This window comes from Tenrec ecaudatus, chromosome 6 (genome assembly GCF_050624435.1).
Source record: "Tenrec ecaudatus isolate mTenEca1 chromosome 6, mTenEca1.hap1, whole genome shotgun sequence".
Lineage (NCBI taxonomy): Eukaryota > Metazoa > Chordata > Mammalia > Afrosoricida > Tenrecidae > Tenrec > Tenrec ecaudatus.
In genome coordinates this window covers 65,948,912-65,969,230 of record NC_134535.1, presented here as the reverse complement: position 1 = coordinate 65,969,230, position 20,319 = coordinate 65,948,912, and the positions used below count along the sequence as shown (strand labels likewise).

Here is a 20,319-nt window from a genome sequence, read left to right as displayed (position 1 = left end):
GATCATTTGAAACAGAGATTCAACTAGTTGATCAAGACAAGAAATCAAAACAGGGATTCATCATTTTGCCATCCTGCTGGGCTTTAAATAAGCCATTAAAGAAGCAGAAGCAAGGGATTGTAACTACTATCAAGATTGAAGAGCCAAGAATGGGGCATATTATTTAGAACCAAAGAGTCCTGCCCACTGAATCTTCTTAAACCACGAGACAGAGAGCCAGGACACCAGAGATGTACATGGCAGAGGAGCTGCCAAGAGCCCAAGACTGAGTTTCCAGCCCACAGAGTGAAGAAAACTGAGTGCCTTTGGTCAAGAATGTTCAATTATGGGATGGGCTACTTCTAACCACTTAATTGGGGAAATTAGGGTTTACTGATGCACAGAACTGGGTAGGGCAGAGGTTAAGAGGCTACTTGGCTAAGAGGGCAATGACCAGAGAGAGGCATGCCAGCAAGCACACTGAGAGAAGGCGCTCTGACCGGAAGAGACATGTCCATTTCTGATCCTCAATTGTAACGTCCCTAATAAACCCCATAATCGTGAGTGTTGTGCTTCCAGATGCAAAGGATTATTGGATCCAGCAAAGAAGATGAAACTTCTATGGGGGAGAAGATTAATATCAGCATTGAGAAAGAAGGTTGGTGGATGGAGAAAACATCCAAGGATCTACTTCCCAAAAGGTAACAGAAGAGAGCAGTTCTACTCTGTCCTATAGTTAGGAGTGAGAATTGACTTAATGGGACACACATATTCTTCTGTTGGACTCAAGATGTTGAAAAAGGTAGTATGTATGTGGGGAAATGGTGTCTATCTACATCTGTTCTTCTCTAGAGTCCAATTCCAAATCTGCCCAAGAATGATTGCAGTGGGGCAGTGCTGACACGCCTCCAGCCTTCATTCTTCTTTGTCTTGTCAGATACCAACCATCCTTCTCAATGCTCTACTTCTGGCTGGATTCAATAATCCATTGGAATGGCCACATAGAACTCACATCACTCATGGCTATGGGCGTTTATTAGGGAAACAAACAGGTTTCAAAGGAGCAAGGATATTGCGATGTTTTCTGGGTTTGGGTAGGTTTTTTTTGCCCTGAAGGATCCCTTTGCAACAGCACCTCTTTTCAGCCATGCGGCAAGCACTCTCACTGGTCCTCTGCCTCTCAGTCCTGCTGCTGGTAAGTGTTATAAAGCTTCTTTAGAGCCAATAAATGCCCAACGGGGATCCCACTCTGCTGCCTGAAGGCACCCAGCTTTATTTATTCTGCGGGCAGGGAAGCCACTACCCTACAAGTGCTCCAGGTGTAAACCAGGTAATAGATTTCATCTCACAATCACTGCTGTATTGCACCAGGTATTGTGCACAATAAATTATAGTACAAGTGCTAGAATTTTGCACCCAAGAAGTGTCAGCTATGTCAGGATTTTAGAAGGGACAAGATCTTCACAAAATTGGGCACAATTCTCTGAAAATAAGGCTTTCTAGACACAAATTTTCCTTTTTCTGACTACTCAGGAGGGTTCTTCCTCTTCATATTACACTTTTGTTACATAAAATTTTCATCTATTATATTAATTTAGCAAATATTTAGTAAGCTTTTACTAATGTCAAGAACTGATTAATTATGTATATCGCCAAACAAATAAGCACGCCACACAGGTGCTGTAAAGGAAATAAATGGGATGGTGTTATTACACCTCCCCACCCCAGTCACAAAATTAAGCACATTTTCAAAAACTGGTGGTCGAGAACAAAGCAGGGGATGTTTATCTTACAATCAACTAATGAATGCATAACCAATACTATGGAACCCTGCAATGGTGACTGGTCCCTTCTGAAACCTTTCCTAGGAAGAGGAAAGAAGATTCCCCCGGAGAGCGGCTTGAAGTCATTGGAGCAGGCAGGTGAGAGTGGAGTGGAGAGAAACACTTAAATGAGAAAACGGGGAACGAGACAAGGACACTGCCAACCTAGTCCGGCCACAGGGATTCATTGGAGTAGGCTCCCACTGGCATTGCGAAGGAGGACGGAAAGCAAAGCAGTGCCATGGATTTCCCGGTAGATTTCTTGGCAATCATACCGTTCGGGTAGCAAGAACACTGGAGAAGAGGTCAAGGCGTGGTTTAACCAGGCAGCTCCCGGGAACGGCAGTGGGAAGGGCAGGGCGGCCAGCGCGGCAAGCAAGCGCTGAAAACAGCACGGCGCAGCAGAAGGTGCCGGGACCCCGAAGTGAAAACGTGGAGAGCAGCCGCCCGCGGGAAGGGCTCGCCGCTCAGGTGGCCCTTTCCCGCTCAGGTGAGCGCCTCCCGCGCCTCCCATTGGCCGCGGCGCTCGCGGCGCGGGGCGGGCGACGCAGCCCGGTCTAGTTCAGGGTCTAGGGCGGCGCGTCACTTCCGGTAGCGCGGAGCTTCTAAAACACCCTGGAGAGAAAATGGCGGCGGCAGCGGCGGCGGCGGCGGCTCCGGCGCCTCAACAGCTCTCGGACGAGGAGCTTTTCTCCCAGCTGCGCCGTTACGGCCTGTCTCCCGGCCCGGTGACGGAGAGCACCCGCCCGGTCTACCTCAAGAAGCTCAAGAAGCTCCGCGAGGAAGAGCAGCAGCAGCAGCAGCAGCACCGGTCCGGGGGCCGCGGCAGCAAGACGCGGAACAGCAATAACAATAACACCGCCGTCGCCGCGGGCCCGGCGGCGGGGATGGGGGTCCGCGCGCTCGCGGGCGACCTCTCCTCCCTGCGGACCCCTGGGGGCCTGGGCCGAGTCCCGGGCGCGGGCCCGGACAGCCCTCCGGGCGGGCCTGGGGCCGCCTGCGCCGCGCCCCCGGCCGGCAGCAAAGTGCTGCTGGGCTTCAGCTCCGACGAGTCGGACGTGGAGGCCGGTCCGCGCGAGCAGGCCGGCGGCGGCGGCGGGAGGAGAGAGCGGGCGGCGCTCCAGTGCCGCGGGCTCAAGCCGCCGCCGGCCCCGCTGGCCGCGGGCGACGTGACCGGCAGCTCCCCGGCCGAGCGCAGGAAGCCCCCCTCGTGGTGGGGGGCCCGGAGGCCGGCGGCGCCCGAGCCGCCCGGCCCGTCGGAGCGCGAAGGAGCGGCGGGGGAAGACGAGGCGCCGTGGCCGAGCCGGACGGTGAATGGCAGCCGGCTGCTCCCCTACAGCTGCCGGGAAAGCTACTCGGACTCGGAGGAGGACGACGACGGCGACGTGGCCGCCGGCAGGCAGGTAGCGAAGGACGAGCCCCTCTCGCGGCCCCGGGCCCGGCGGAGCCACAGCAGAGCCCTGGCCCCGCAGGCGGCGAGGTCGGCGGGCGGCCGGCTGGAGCCCCCCGCGCCGGGCGGGGGCGGCGTCGCGATGAATGACAGGGCGGCGGCCGCGGGCCGTCTAGACGGGAGCCGCGACCTCGAGGCGGCGGCGGCGGCGGCGCGGGGCGCAGGGTGTGACCCCGCGGAGGCCAGCGCCGGTCCTCGATTCCGCGCGAACGCCAAGCCGCGGGCGCCGCCGCTCAGCGACCCGGACGCAACCTTGGATTCGCCCGCCGGCGCCCTCCGCAAAGCCAACAACCACGTCGGCGGGGGGGCCTTCGGCGCGGACCCGCCGCCGCGCGGCTGCTCGCACGGCCTGCCGCCCGTCCCGCCCGCGGCCGCCGCCGCCGGCGCCCTCCGCGTCAATCACTCCAACCACACGGCCGCCAATCACACCTACCTGAAGAGCACCTACGGCCGGCCCAAGCTCGCCGAGCCCGAGGAGGCGCTCCTCCAGCAATTTAAACGCGAGGAGGTGTCCCCCCCGGGCGGCTTCAGCGCCCACTACTTGTCGATGATCCTCCTAACGGCGGCCTGCTTGTTTTTCCTCCTCCTGGGACTCACCTACCTGGGCATGAGAGGGACGGGCGTGGCCGAGGATGGAGGCCTGGGCAGTAAGTATGCAAACCCCGGGGCCTGGGCAGTTAGGGGGTGCTGCGGGCCACGGGCCTGCTTTGTCTGCACCTGGTGGTCGACACAAGGCGACTTGTGTGTGGCAAGAGCTTGCTTGAACAGCCTGACTCCCGAGATGTGGCGTGCATTGGTGACCTCTGCTTTAAGAAAGAGCCATGCTGTTCTGATCCCCCAGGGCTGGTGTGCAGACATTTCTGCCCGATTGTGAGCCGGGGAGCAGCTTCTAAAAGAATCCGGCATTACAGGTGTCCTGGTAAAAACGTGTGTGTGTGACAGACTTGAAATTTTCATTCGTTCTTAAGGTGCTACTAGCCCAACAGTTTCTAAGTATTGTGTCTGCAAAGAGTCACGGTGAATGCTCTGGGTGCTCTCTTGGAATTCAGGCAAGCTCTTTTGTAACAGCACATAGCCATTAAGAAGCCCTATGAACTAACTGGCATCTTCATTCAAACGGTTACCCAACCCGATGCAGCTCCCCTCCCTTCTGCAGGCAGTGTAGGAGCTTGGGATCATCCTGTGTCCCTGGATTGGATTCCAGGCCCTGCCACATACTTACATATGCGAGGTGACTGTAAGTGGGTGTGTTCATTTATTCATTCCCCCAGCTTCTCAGCACTTCATGCATGCTGCTCCTGGGATGCAGCCTTAAGGAGTCCAAATAGTCCTACCTGTAAACACACACACACACAGCCGATGCAGATTGTTTTATATTCTTGTAAGGGCGATAAGGATAAAGTAATTGTTTTGTGCTCTTTTACCTTGGCGGCTAGAGGAGGTACCATTTGAGGGGAGACTTGAAGCGGAAGGAGACAGTGGAGCTGGGCTGAGGACAAGAGGAAAGGCTTTGAGTTGAGCAAGAACTTTCCTGTAGGCTAGTGTGATGGCAGCATATTGAGCAAAGGGGAGAAGGTGAAAGGAGCTGGAGATTCCGTTTCCTGATCTCTGGCAGCAAAGATCTGCAGCTTGGGCTGGGATACGCACTGCCCACAGTTCAAAACCACTAGCAGCTCCGAGGGAGAGAGACTTGGCTTTCTAATCCCATAGAGAGGTACAGTTCCGGAAACCCACAGGGGTTTGCTACGAATCATCACTGACTCCATGGCAGTGAGTTTGCTTAAGTTTTTTCTTAGGATTCAAAAAGCTGTGGTTGGTAGGATTTTTCTGGAGAATTATTGATGAGCACAATTCTCAATCAAGAATGTAACATTTTAATCCTCAGTAGATGAATGGCTAATGTTTTCTTATGTATTGGAATAAAATATTTTACTCTTCCAGTAAATGTGATATAGTCTGGTTGGATTCCAAGAATATCGGCAACGAGCTGGAGGATCTAGGTTCCAGGGCTTGTCTAAATGACCAACCTCTTAGCCTCACTTTGCTCATTTATTAAATAGGAAAAATAGTGTCTGTTCCGCTCAAGAGGTTGTGAGGGTCAAATTAGAGTTTGTTGAACAAATGTACTAGAACCAAAAATTGAAACCTGCCTTTGAGTTGATTCTGACTCAGTATTCCAATAGGCCAGAGTAGAACTGTGCCCCAGGGTTTCCAAGGCTGTTACTCTGAACTGAAGCTGACTGACACTTTATTCTTCAGTGAAGTTGCTGGTGGGTTTGAACTGCCAACCTCTCTGTTAGCAGCCAAGTGTTTAACCACAGTGCCACCAGGACTTAAACAGACAACTATGAGTCAGCATTGACTTGACTTGATGGCAGTGAGTTTGGTTTTGAATGGTAGTCAAAAGTTTAGGCAAGATTTGGTGTAAGTAAAGTACAATATATCTGTAAAGTGAAACAGTTAAGGGAAACTATAAGTTCCTATAAGTGGTATTTAGCACATTGTCTTACCTATTCAATATTTAATTTTCATTAAATTCCATTAAATATACATTGTAGATTTTGATAGAGGAATTTGAATCAAGGAATAACTGAATTCTTAAAAGTATGATATACTTGGTCTATTCAATAGATACACTTGATTTACTAAAAATATCAAGTATATTATTCATTTCCACCAGAATATACCGTAGATTCTATTGTATATTCTAGTGGAAAGAAGTGCCTGGGTGTTCAGTTAGTCTGTATACCTAACGGTGTTGGTATTTGAAGAGTGATTAATTTTCACTCCCTATATTTATGCATTCTAAATCTTTTGTCATATTTTGATGCTTAACCATGGAGTTCATTGGTCAAGTAGTGTGCTTCAGGAAACAATTTTACTTTGAGTAATAATTTCACCAGAAGATTGTAGGTTATATGAGAGAGTAAGCTCTAATAGGCTTTTATTAGTTATCACATTTAGATTATAGAACATATAATAGACTAGCATTTCAAATAATGCTTAGGGCCTTGGTGGTGTAGTTGCTTAAGCACTGGGCTAGCATCTGTACAGTTGGCGGTTTGAATCCTCCAGCATCTCCAATCACCAGCAGCTCTTGGGGAAGAAACAGTTACAGTATTGGGAACTCACATGGGGTCGCTATGAGTCAGCACTGAGTCCATGTCAGTGAGTTTGGTTTTGGCTTTTCAAATAATTCTTAATCATTTGTTCGTTGATTTTTTAATTAAAAATCCCTGTGTGGGGGTTGGAGCTGCCAACCTTTTGGTTAGTAGTTGAATGAAAAGTTGTTTGCACCAGCCTCCTATTTCTATTTAAATTACTTGAGTTCTGTTCTCAGTGCCTTATTGGGGGAAACTAGGGGTCAGATTAGATGATCTCTAAAATGGGTTGCTAAATGCAAGGTTGACAGCTTGAATTCACCAGTCCGTGTACTCCCATAAAGACTGCAGCCTAGGAAACCCTGTGGGGCAGTAAGCTTCACGATTCGCAGGAACTGACCCTTCGGCCTCCCACAACCACAGCAGCAGCAGGAGCAGAAGCAACCAGGCTCTTTTTAGTGCTGAGGTTTAAGAATCTAGCTTTGACTTGTCCTAGCAAGGCAACTCAGGAATCAGCCACCAATCTACAGTTTAATTTGATCATGACAGCCCACCAAAAGAAAATAGAGACTGCAGAATAGATCGACTATTGTAAGCTTATATGATCATTGTGTTGTTTTTAAATTATTTTAAAAAGTGATTTTTATAGAAAATTTGAATATAGATCTGTGAAGCAAAATGTGAGTGATATTTATTTTGTGCCTTTACTCCTAATCTTACTCCTTGCACTTGGTATAAGTTCCAGAAATAATCCCTCCAGAACTTGATTTATACTTTCCATGTAAACAGTGGGACGTATATACACCTACATTGCGTAATAAGAGTGCCTGTTTTGTGCTAAGCACTGTTCAAACAATGATGCACAAGGCAGAAGGGCTGTCTTTCCATAGTTCACATTCTAGAGAAGAGGATGGACAATTAATTAAATAAGAACTTTCCAGCAGTAAAAGGTGCTACTACAAGGTAATGATAGTAACTGGGGACTGCAGTGGAGGTTGTGCAGGTGGACAGGCATCTCTGAGGAAGTGAGGGGTGAGTTGAGATCTGAATGAATGATTTGAAGGAAAGATCATTGCTGTTTAGGGAGTGTAGTGTAGGCAAGAGTAACTCACAAAACTCCTCAGGCAAGAAAGAGCCAGCTTGCTATGTTGAAGGCTTGCAAAGACTGGCTTGTGGGCCTGGAGCATAGTGAAAGAGGGGCAGAGGTATGTGATGAAGTCAGAGGGTGTGTAGGGCCAAGAGATAAGTGACCTAAAAGCCTTATGGACTTTTAACTTGGGTGACATGATATGCATATTTTTCAACTTTTCTTTTTTTCTCTCCACTTACTGCTCTTCCAGAAGTATCTTTCCATCTGCATGGGGCTTCCAAAAATTTGTGGCCAAATTTCATTGCCTTTCAATTCAGTTTTTCCATGAATTTTTTGAAGCCCCCTCACATCATTGCAAGTGTAAAATCTCACTTTTCATTGATCCCTTTCTTATTGGACAAAAATGCTAAAGTCTGCCACCGTAACAATCTCTCCTCCAGTTGGTATTTACTGCCACAGGAAGCCCTGGGGTTAGGGACATCTGATACTCACTGCCATCAAGTCAATTCTGATGCATAGCGCCCTTTCTAGAGTAGGGTAGAATGGTCCTGTGGGTTTCTGGGACTGTAACTTTTTAAAAAGCCCTATCTTTCTCGAGAAGTAGCTGGTAGTTTTGAACTGCTGACCCTGTGGTTAGCAGGTCAATTTGTAACCACTGCACCATCAGGAATCCTACTTGCCCTTCAGTGTTAGGGAAATTTCCCACACTCTGAAACTCTTGAACCAGTCCCTACTCATAACAATTTCTTCACCTTCACTTTTATATTATTGAAAATGCTTCAAGATGTTTTTGTTTTGTTTTTTGCATTCATTCGCCTGCCCCCTGCCATCAAGTCAACTCTGATTTATAGTGACCCAAAGGGTTTCCAGGATTGTAAAGCTTTACTGGAGCAGATAGCCTGTATGATGGTTGTGACCCACTGACTTTAAAATTAACGGTCCGATGCTTACCTGACACACCACTAAGGCTTATTTTCTTATACTAAAAACAGAAACCAAGCTTGCTATCGGGCCAGTGTCACCTCACAGCGACTCTGTAGGAAGACAAAGAAGAGCTATCCCTGGGAATCTCCACACTGTAACTCTGCAGGCTTAGCAAACTCCCATCTTTCTCCTGCGGAGTGCCTGGTGCTTTTCCAATGGCTGACCTTTCGTTTGCAGCCCACGATGCCACCAGGGCTCCTTTTTTGTATGAAGGTGAGGCTCAATAAGAACAGTATGACCTACCAATTCAACTTACAGACACACTCGCCAGTGTTTCTCATTTGGAACTTGGTGACTGTGTCTGTAACTTACCCGGGTTTTATTTTTAGTTGCTAGCCATTCCTCTGGTTTTTTAAAAATCATTTTATTGGGGTTCCTACAACTCTTAATCACAATCCTTACATACATCAATTGTGTAAAGCACACTTATACATTCGTCGCCCTCATCATTCTCAAAATTCGCTTTCCACTTGGGTTCCTGGAATCAGTTCCTCATTTTCCTTTTCTCCTCCCTGCTCCCCCCTCCCTCATGAACCCTTAATAATTTATAAATAATTATTTTATCTTATACTGCCGGCATCTCCCTTCACCCACTTTTCTGGTGCCCAGCACCCAGAGAGGAGGTTATATGTAGATTCTTGTGATTGGTTCCCCCTTTCTACCCTCTTTCCCTCCCGGTTTCGCCACTCTCACCGCTGGTCCTGAGGGGTTCATTTGTCCTGGGTTCCCTGTGTTTCTAGTTCCCATCTGTACTGCTGTGCATCCTCTGGTCTAACCAGGTTTGCAAGGTAGAATTGGGACCATGATAGTTGGGGGGTTGGGGGATGGCGTTTAAGAACTAGAGGAAGGTTATGAGTTCCGTTATTGCTACACTGAACCCTGAGTGACTCATCTCCCTACTACCCCTCTGCAAGGAATGTCCAGTTGTTTACAGATGGGCATTGGGTCTCCATCACGCGCTCCCCTCATTCACGATGATATGATTTTTTACCCCTGCCTTTGGTGCTTAAAACCTGGTCCCCGGCCCTTCATGATCACACAGGTGTGCTGCTTCCTTGTGGGCTTTGTTGCTTCTGGGCTAGATGACTGCTTGTTTCAATCCCAGACGCTATTATCTCTTGATAGCCAGACACCATCAGCTTTCTTTACCACGTTTGCTTATGCACACGTCTGCAGCGATCATGTCGGGAAGGTGGGTATGAGAAATGACCGTTTAGCTGAGCAAGGTGGTCTTGTATTAAGGGAATGCTCATGAGGAGGCCCAGTGTTCACCTGCTACCCTACTACTAAACCTATAAATATGTGCACATAGGTCTTTTTCCTCCCTAATCATAAATATATTTACATATGTACATGTCTGTATTTAGGCTTCTATGTATGCCCTTTATCTCCTACTCCTTTCCTCTATTTCCTTACGCTTTCCTCCTGTCCCACTACCATGTTCAGCCTTCATTCTGGTTTCACTAATTCCTCTCAGTCACCTTGCCCTTGGTCACTCCCTACCAGTTCTCCCATCTCCTCCCTCCCTCCATTGGTTTTGAACCACTTGCTTTTCCCTTGTCCCTGGGTTGGCCAGCACCTCCTCCCTTCCCCTACCTCCCACACTCTCATGTCCCTGGTTCTGTCTTCTTCTCACATTGTCCAGCCTATCTTATCTAGGTGGACCTGCAGCTATATTAATATGTGCATAAAATTGGGGATGGCTTTGACAGCACCAAGGTGGCACATAAGAACATGACGACAGCAGCAACGCCGACAAGCTAACAAACAAAAAGGCCACTGACATACAAAATTTAAAAGAAGAGAAAAAAACTAAAAGACCGGGGGTGGGGTGGGGTGGAGGGCGCAAGCCTGTTAGTAGTTCAAGGTTTATTTGTTGAGCTTTAGGAACTGGACAAGTCTGATGGGGTGCCACGTCCTGGCTCCAGAGTTGATCTTTTTTACTCCCTCAGGACCTCCTTTTTCTGCTTCCCCAGCTGCTCCATTACAAGCCCCCAGTGTTTTGCCTCAGTGTGGTGGGGTCAGCTCAGTCGCACATCCACATTGTGTCTCCGGTGTTGTCCTATGTAGGGCCATGGGTCAGTGCAGGATGTCTCACATCTCGCGGGCCAGCTATATGGCCCTCTCTGTACATTGGGCCCTTCAAGCCGGGCTATCATCCTCAGTTTGGTGGGCCCAGGTGTGCTCTGCTCCGTTCTTCCTCCTTCCTTTGCTTCAGCTTCCTTCTGGGTGTGGTAGGTCAGTTCCTTTCCCACACCAAACGATCTATTTTCATTTTCTGTGGTAATCCCTTCCATGGTGGGGGTCAGGCTAATTCTGGTTAGGACTGGTGTATGGTGCAGTCTCTTTGTGGATTCCTCCACGCGTTACGTTGCCCTCCTGGTTTTGCATGTCATGGTGGGGTCTGTATGCACGTTCGAGTTCTGTGCAGACATAACCAATACTCTCAGCCTGGGGGGTTAGTGCCCTGTTCCCCCCATGCCATCAACTCAGTTTCTCCCTGCCCCGCTTCTCCCTCCACCTGCTTCCCCTTCTTTATGCTGGGCTCTCATGTCCCTCCCTAGGTGTGGCCTGCCCTCCCTCCAACTATCTAGGCTTCTACCCATTTATTGCGAGATAGGTGTTTGTTCCTGTCATGCTGATTGTACTTACCTCAGGGGACTCAAGTTATATCTGTCCTTTTGAGTTTGGCTTACCTCGCTTAACATGATTCCTTCCAGCTCTTTCTCACAAAACGATGTGTTTCATGTGATCATCCATGCTTTTCAGTGCTGCATAGTACTCCATTGTGTGAATGTACCAGAGTTTACTAATCCACTCATCTATCAATGGAAACTTAGGCTGTTTCCAAGTCTTTGCAATTGTCCTGCAATAAACATTGGAGCACAGATGACTGGTCGTGTTTTTATTTGTTGCTTCCACTGGGTATATGCCCAGTTAGAGGGATGACCCTCTAAGTATCTTTAAGTATCTCCAGATTGCTTTCCACAGTGGCTGTACAAATCTATACAACCACCGGCAGTGGAGGAGGGTTCCTACTTCACCACAGCCCCTCCAACACTTGTTGCTCTCTGATTTGCTGATTTGGGCTAGCCTCAGGGGTGTTAGGTGGTATCTCTTGGTTGTTTTGATTTCTCTTATGGCTAATGACCTGGAACACTTTCTCATATGCTTATTGGCCAAATGGGTCTCCTCCCTAGTGAAAGTTCTTTTCAGTGCTTTTGCCCACTTCCTTAGGGGGTTAACTGTTTTTCTCTTTTTGCAGGTCATGATGGTGTAGATTTTAGTAATGAGCCCTATGTCCGATGTGTCATTACTAAATATCCTCTCCCAGTCTGTGGGTTGTCTTGTCACCCTCTTGGTGAAGTCTTTCAAGGTGCACAGGTGCTTTATTCTTATTAGATCCCATTTATCGATTTCCAGTTCACCTGTGTGTGTACCCATCCCTATTGCAGTGAGCCTATGAGCTCCCTGGGCCAGTGCTCTGAGGTTAGTCCCAATTCCCTCCTTGATGGTCCTGATGGTTTGGGGGTTAACTTTTAGGTCTGTGATCCACCTTAAGTTTATTCTTGTGCATGGGGTGAGGTAAATGTCTTGTTTCATCTTTCTACATGTGAATATCCATTGTTTCCAGCACCACTTGTTAAAAAGGGCATCCGCTTCCCACTTGATGGTTTTGGGAACCTTGTTGAAGATCAGTTGTCTATATGCTGATGGTTTTATTCTTGGGCTTTCTATTCTTTTCCACTGGTCTCAGTGTCTGTCGTTGTGCCAGTACGCTATTTTGACCACTGTAGCTGTGTAATAGGCATTAAAATTGGGTAAGGTGAGTCCTCCAACTGTGTCCTTCTTGAGTTCTCTGCTAATTCTGGCTTTCTTCCCTCTCCATATGAAATTGGTGGTCAGTTTTTCCAATTCTTTGAAGAAGGTTGATGGTATTTGAATTGGTATAGCATTGAACTTGTAAAGTGCTTTAGGTTGGATTGGCATCTTTACTATGTTAAGCCTTCCAATCCACAAGCAGGGATGTTCTTCATTTGTGGAGGTCGCTTTTGGTTTCCTGTAGTGTAGGATCTTATAGTTTTCCTAGTATAGGTGTTTAGTATTTCTTGTTAAATATATTCCTAGGTATTTCAGTTTCTTCTCAGTTACTATGAAGGGTACTTCCTTCTTAATCCCCTCTTCTGTGGTCCTGTCCAATGTGTATTGGAAACCTACCAACTTCTGTTTATTGATCTTGTATCCTGCCGCTCTTCCATATTCCTCTATTGCTGTAAGTACTCCAGCTGTGGAGCTTTTGGGGTCTTCAATGTACAAGATCATGTCGTCTGCAATTAGCGATAGTTTCACCTCCTCCTCTCCCATTTAGATCCCTTTGATGTCCTTCCGCTGTCTTATGTTAGCCAGAACCTCCAGAACAATATTGAATAGAAGTGGGGACGGGGGAATCTTTGCCTTGTACTCTTTTTCAGTGGGATTGTTTTTGTCTTTTCTCTATTGACTATGATGTTGGCCGTTGGCTTTTCCTAGATAGCTTGTAGAAACTTGAGGAACTTACCTTCAAGTCCTATCTTTATGAGTGTCTTGATTAGGAATGGGTGTTGGATGTTGTCAAATGCTTTTTCTGCATCTATGGATATTATATGGTTTTTATCCTTTTTCTTCTCGATGTGCTGTATAATATTGATGGATATTCGGATGTTAAACCATCCCTGCATCTCTGGGATGAATCCTACCTGGTCGTGGTGGATGATACATTTTGTATACCTTTGTATTTCTATTGGCCAAAATTTTGTTGAGGATTTTTACATCTATGTTCATTAGAAATATTGATCTGTAATTCTCTATACCTGTGTGCTCTTGCCCTGTTTGGGTATCAAACTAATGCTGGCTTCGGAAAATGAGTTTGGGAGTTTGCCATGCTCTTCTGTTATGGAACACTTTTTGGAGGATTGGTGTCAACTCTTCCCTGAATGCTTGGTAAAAATCTGCTGTGAAGCCATCTGGACCTGGGACTTTTTTTGTTGGCAGGTTTTTGATGACCCTCTATTTCTTCTCTCTATGGGTTTGTTGAGGTTCTTGATCTCTGTCTGAGATAATCTAGGGAGAGATTGTTTTTCCAAATATTTATCCATGTCTTCCATGTTTTTTAATTCATTGGAATACAGACCTTCATAGTACTTTGTGATTATCCTTTTAGTCTCATTGGGGTCTGTTGTTATTACCCCTGATTCATCCCTCATCCTGTCTATTGATGTTTGCTCCTTTCTATCCTGGGTAAGCTTTGCTAGAGGACTGTCAATTTTGTTAATTCTTTCGTAGAACCAGCTGTTAGCTCATTTATCTTTTGCATTTTTCTCTTGTCTTCCCACTGGTTTAACTCTGTCCTGATTTTTATTATTTCTTTTCTCTTGCTATTAGAGGAGTTGTTGTGCTGACTCTGCTCTAGTTGTTGGACGTTTTGTGTTAACGTATATGTCATTCGCCTCTCTTCTTTTTTCATATATGCGTTCAATGATACTAAGCTACCTCTGATAACTGCCTTCGCAGTGTCCCATAAGTTTTGATACGTTGTATTCTCGTTCTCGTTAGTTTCTAGAAATTTCCTACTATCCTTTCTAATCTGAGCCTGTACCCATTCATGCCACAGGAGATCATTGTTCATCCTCCAATTGGTTGTCCTTGCTTTTCTGGACGTCCTCCAGCGTTATGGCATGGTGATCTGAGAAAGATGTCTAGATAATATCTACGTGTTTAAATTTACTCAGTCTGCACCGTGTCCCAGCATGTGGTCTCTTCTTGAAAAAGATCCCTGTGAACTTTAGAAGAATGTGAAATACTTTGCATTTGGATGGAAAGCTCTATAAATGTCTACCAGGCCCTGTTGCCTAATTACATTATTTAGCTCTATGTCCTCTTTGCTGAGCTTCTTTCCCAGTGATCTGTCTTTCTCTGGTAGCGGAGTGTTAAAGTCACCTACTATGATTGTTGATTCTGTGATTTCTGTTTTCATCTTTTTAATAGTTTGACGAAATTCGCCGCACCATTATTAGGAGCATAAATATTCAATATGCTAAGTGCTTCCTGGTTTACTGAACTTTGAGCATTATGTAGTGTCCCTCTGTCTTTTTATGGTTTGGATCTTGAGGTCCATTTTGTTGGCGATTAAGATAGCCACCCCTGCCTCTTTTGAGTTACAATTTGGTTGGTAAACTTTCTGCCAACCCTTTATTCTTAGCATATTCTTGTCTGTGTGCTTAAGATGTGTCTCTTGCAGGCAACAGATTGATGGATTATGTTTTCTGAGCCAGTCCTCAAGCCTTTTTCTTTTTTTAAAAACATTTTATTAGGGGCTCATACAACTCTTATCATAATCCATATATATACATACATCAGTTGTATAAAGCACATGTGTACATTCTTTGCCCTAATCATCTTCAAAGCATTTGCTCTCCACTTAAGCCCTTTGCATCAGGTGCTTCCCCCCCTCCTTCCTCGCTACCCCCTCCCTCATGAGCCCTTGATGATTTTAGATTATAATTTTGTCAAAGCTTGCCCTATCTGGCGTCTCCCTTCACCCTCTTCTCTGTTGTCCATCCCCCAGGGAGGAGGTCACATGTAGATCCTTGTAATCGATTCCCCCTTTCCAACCCACTCACCTTCTACTCTCCCAGTATCGCCCCTCACACCCCTGGTCCTGAAGGTATCATCCACCCTGGATTCCCTGTGCCTCCAGCTCCTACATACACCAGTGTACAACCTCTGCTCTATCCAGTCTTGCAAGGTAGAATTTGGATCATGGTAGTTGGTGGGAGGAAGCATCCAGGATCTGGGGGAAAGCTGTATTCTTCATCGGTACTACGTCGCACCCTGACTGGCTCATCTCCTCCCCTAGACCCCTCTGCAAGGGGATCTCCATTGGCTGACAAATGGGCTTTGGGTCTCCACTCTGCATTTCTCCCTTCATTCACTATGGTATTTTTTTTTTTGGATGATGCCTTATACCTGATCCCTTTGGCACCTCGTGATCGCACTGGCTGGTGTGCTTCTTCCATGTGGACTTTGTTGCTTCTGAGCTAGATGGCTGTTTGTTCACCTTTAAGACCCCAGACACTATCTCTTTTGATAGCTGGGCACCATCAGCTTTCTTCGTCACATTTGCTTATGCACCCATTTTTGTCCTCAGCGATCGTTTCATGGAGTTGTGCACCCAATGATTTTTTGTTCTTGGATGCCTGATAACTGATCCCTTCAGAACCACGTGATCACACAGGCTGGTGTGTTCTTCCATGTGGGCTTTGTTGCTTCTGAGCTAGATGGCCGCTTGTTTATCTTCAAGCCTTTAAGACCTCAGACACTATCTCTTTTGATAGCCAGGCACCATCAGCTTTCTTCACCACATTTACTTGTTCACCCGCTTTGGCTTCAGCAGTTGTGTTGGGAGGGTGAGCATCATAGAGTGCCAATTTAATAGATGAAAGTATTCATGCATTGAGGGCTCGAGTAGAGGCCCAAGGTCCTTCCGCCACCTTAATACTAAACCTATAAATATAGACACATAGATCAATTTCCCCATCCTCATATATATATTTGCATGTACATGTCTTTGTCTAGACCTCTATAAATGCCCTTTGACTCCTAGCTCTTTCCTCCATCTCCCTTGACTTTCCTCCTGCCCCACTACCATGCTTCGTCCCCATCTGGGTTACAGCTATACCTCTTCTTTACATAACCTTACCCTTGATCATTCCCTACCAGGCCTGCCACTCCCTCCTCACCACCAATTTGGGTCCCATGTTGTTCCCTTGTCCCTGGGTTTGTTAACACCACTTCCTTACGTCCCCACCTCCCCCTATCCCAAGTCCCCCTGGAACTGTCGGTCCTGTTGTTTTTCCTCCAGATAGTTCATCCAGCCTGTCTTATTTAGACAGACCTGTGGAGGTAATAACATGCACGAAAACAAGACAGAGGAAAACAAAGCAACAGTATACAACCAGACAACAAAACAACAACAAACCACTGACAAAGAACAAAACAAAACACATCAAGAAAGAAAAGCTTGTAGTTAGTTCAAGGATCGTTTTTTGGCCCATAGGAGTGTTTTCCAATCCAGTCTGTTGGGGTACCACGCCCTGGGCCCCAAAGTCCACTTTCAGCATTCCCTGGGGCCCTTGCCGCTCCATTCCCTTGCTGTTCCGCTGGACTCCCCCAGTGCTTTGCCTTTTTCTTTTAATGTACGAATAAGTCCATTGGATTTCAGAGTTATTATCACTATCTGTGGATTCATAGTTGTCATACCCTGTTTTGTGTTTCATTTCTTTATCCCCCTTCATATCAGTGTACTGTGTTTGAGTGGAGAGTTTCTATCTTGGCTTTTCCATCTGAAACCCTGTTGTCCTGGTAATTGTTGCTGGCCTGTTGGCTTCTAGATGGAGATGGGCTATATGATGATCTCCTGTTTGTTCTTGGTGGCGGTTGATCCTCTGGACATAGTGAGTCAGCCAGTGTCTTCCACAGAGTCGGGTGTCTTGTAGCATATTCTTTGATTCTTTCCTTGTCCTGGAAGACCCTTATCTCACCATCTACCTTAATGGATAACTTGGCAGGGTATAGGATTCTGGGGGAGGCGTTTTTTTCTCTCAGCTTTTGGAAGCTGTTGCTCAATTCTTTTCTCATCTCTGTTAGCTTCTGCAGTTCCCTTTGGTGGGTGGACTTCATCTCCTCTATCATTGCCTCTTTATTCTGGGTTGCTTCCCTCAGCTCCTGTATTACTGTGAGCAGATGAAGATTTCCTTCTGTGGTAGATCTGTATCTTTCTTCTATGAGAGACATTAGCCCTATTACTATGTTTTTTTATCTCTTTTTTGTTGAGAGTGATGTGGTCTGTTGATATTTCCTTGATCTTTTCATAGGCCCAATGTTTCTGGGAGGGCAGGGGAACCTTAGCTGTGTTACTGTTAAGGATTATTCAGGCAACAGCTTGAATATAAGGATGGGTCAGACCACTGTGTAGGTGGAGTTCCCCGACGGATTAGCGACCCACAGTGGTAAGATGTTTCAGCGACTGGAGTGGAAGCTGGAGCCTCAGTGAGTGTCCCCAGGCTGCTTTGACCTGGTATGTCAGGGTACCTTTAGCAGCCCTTTTTTTGTTTAGGAGTCAAAAAGAAAATTTAAAAATAATTTTTTTAATTGGGAGGAAAAAATGGAGTAAGAGAAAGAAGGAGAAGCTATACAAGAGGAGAGAAAAGAAGTGATAATAGTGTAAGTGATAGGAAAAAAGAGATAGTAGGAAAACCTGTAGAAAAGGGGCATAAGAGAACTAATAGCAATAATGAAGAAGAAGAAAACACAGAAAGTAAAAGAAAAAAGAAAAACCAGCACGAGATTATATATATATATATACATATACACATATACATATAAATTACCCCCCTACTTTTCCCTCCAAGATGTAGCGATGCCTACTAGAAGGCAGAGATGGGCAAGGCCTTGCTCCCACAGGACTTGGTGCTGATCTGGGATCCAGAGTAGGCTAGGTGGGGTTAAATGCTCTTCAGATCAGCAAGCACTCCCAGGGCCCTGCAGGCCTGTAGAGTTGAGCCTGGGGGCAGAGGCTACACAGGCTGGGGCGGCACTACTGGTGCGAGCCTCCTGCACCGACTGGAAAGGTTGGGGCCGCAAGGGGTGCTGGGGGAGGCACAGGCTGCAGCACCCGCCTCCTATGCTGGCTGGGAAGGGCTGGGCAGACTTAGAAACTGGCGCTGGGGAGCCCGCAGGGCACCGCAGTGGTGAGAACCTGCTGAAGCGCAGACGATTCGGGGTGGGGTGGGGGGACTGCAAAGCCGCGTCCTAGGCTCCCTTAGCAGGCAGGCATTCATCGCAGCCTCCTCAGCGACATGGTCTGAGCCGGATGAGACAGTGGCGGCTCTGGCACAAAACAGCGGGCAATGCCACCATCCAGATCCAGGGTTAGTCTCTTGCTTGAATTATGTCAACAGCCTCCAAACAGGTGGTCTCTTTATGCAGTCATCCATTATCTTACCTGACATTACAATAACTTTTCAGATGAGATCTTTACTCCTTGGCTGGACTGCTTGTGATCTGACCTTGCCTGCCTCTTTAGCTTCATTTCTTCTCATTCTATCCTTTTCATAAAGTTTTACTTTCTGAAAGCCTGAACTACTTGGTCTTCACTCATTAAATTGTGAAACCGCTGTACCTCTATTCCTTTCTATGTGTTAGTCCTTTCTTTGAGAATGTTCTTTCTTTCCATTGACTGTCTACTGTTACTCATTCTTAAAAGTGTGACCTGGATATTAGCCTACTTATCCCAAGAATTTGATGCATCCTTCTCTGCTCAAATAAAATTGTGTTCTTCCTTCATAGTAGAGTATTATAATTGTGTACGGGGCCCTTCAAAAGGTTCATGGGAAGATTTCATTATCTTTCCATTTATTTATTTATTTGTTTGTTTTTAATCACTTTATTAGGGGCTCCTACAACTCTTATCACAATCCATACATACATCAATTGTGTAAAGCACATTTTCAATTCCGTTTTTATATGAGCTTTTGGAAGCCCCCATAAAGGTCTATCATATCTAATAGGTTGAAACTCCTGGAGATAATCTTTCTATGGTACATAACGAGAGACACAAAACAGTGACTATAAATGAGAATAATACTTGCCTTGGGGTAGCGTTGAGTGCTGAGTGAGATAGTGTATGAGGTATTAAGCTTTGTTAAGACATGAAATCACTCAATAGATGGAAGTCATATTAATATTCTTGATACAGATATTATTTGTCAAAAGATCTTGTATTTGTTATCCACTATGCAAGCATTCATTATATATTTATAAACCATTTTATTGGGGTCATGTACAATTCTTTTCACAATCCATACGTACATCCATTGTGTCAAGCACATTTGTACATTTGTTGCCATCATCATTCTCAAAACATTTGCTTTCTACTTGAGCCCTTGGAATCAGCTCCTAATTTTTCCCTACCTCACCCATGAACCCTTGATAATTTATAAATTATTATTTTGTCATGTCTTACTTTCACACTATCCGACATCTCCCTTCACCCATTTTTCTGCTGTCCTTTCCCCAGGGAGGGGGTTATATGTAGATCCTTGTAATCAGTTCCCCCTTTCTACTCCACCCTCCCTTAATCCTCCCACTCTCACCACTGGTCCTGAAGGGATCATCTGTCCTGAATTCCCTGTGTTTCCAGTTCCTATCTGTACCAGTGTACATCCTCTGGTCTAGCCAGATTCTTAAGGTAGAATTGGAATCATGATAGTGGGGGAAAGAAGCATTAAAGAACTAGAGAAAAGTTATGTTTCATCGTTGCTACACTGCACCCCGACTGGCTCATCTCTTCCCTGCAACCCTTCTGTTAAGGGGATGTCCAATTGCCTACAGGTGAGCTTTGGGTGCCCTCTCCACACTTCCCCTCATTCACAATGATTTGATTTTTTTATTGTTGGCCTGCTACCTGATCCATTTGACACCTCGTGATCACACAGGCTAATGTGCTTCTTCCATGTGGGTTTTGTTGCTTCTGAGCTAGATGGCCACTTGTTTGTTTGCCTTCAAGCCTTTAAGACCCCAGACACTATATCTTTTGATAGCCGGGGGCACCATCAGCTTTCTTCACCACATTTGCTTATGCACCTGCTTTGTCTTCAGCAATTGTGTTGGGAAGGTCAGCATCATTGAATACCAGTTTAATAGAACAAAGTATTGTTGCATTGAGGGAGTACTTGAGTGGAGGCCGGTGTTCATCTGCTAGCTTAATACTAAGCCTATAAATATATGCACATAGATCTATTTCCCCATCATCATATAAAATATATTTATATGTACATGCCTGTGTTTAGACCT

At 46.2% G+C, this 20,319-nt stretch overlaps 1 protein-coding gene across 1 annotated transcript in view; it reads left to right on the top strand.

The window, feature by feature from the left end:
* The first annotated feature begins 2,391 nt into the window (after positions 1-2,391).
* LEMD3 (LEM domain containing 3) overlaps positions 2,392-20,319 on the top strand; it is a 74,656-nt gene continuing 56,728 nt past the window's right edge. The window contains exon 1 of the mRNA XM_075551335.1: positions 2,392-3,899. Coding sequence (XP_075407450.1) covers positions 2,429-3,899 — 1,471 coding nt within the window. The 5' untranslated portion in view covers positions 2,392-2,428. The remainder of the gene's footprint in view (positions 3,900-20,319) is intronic.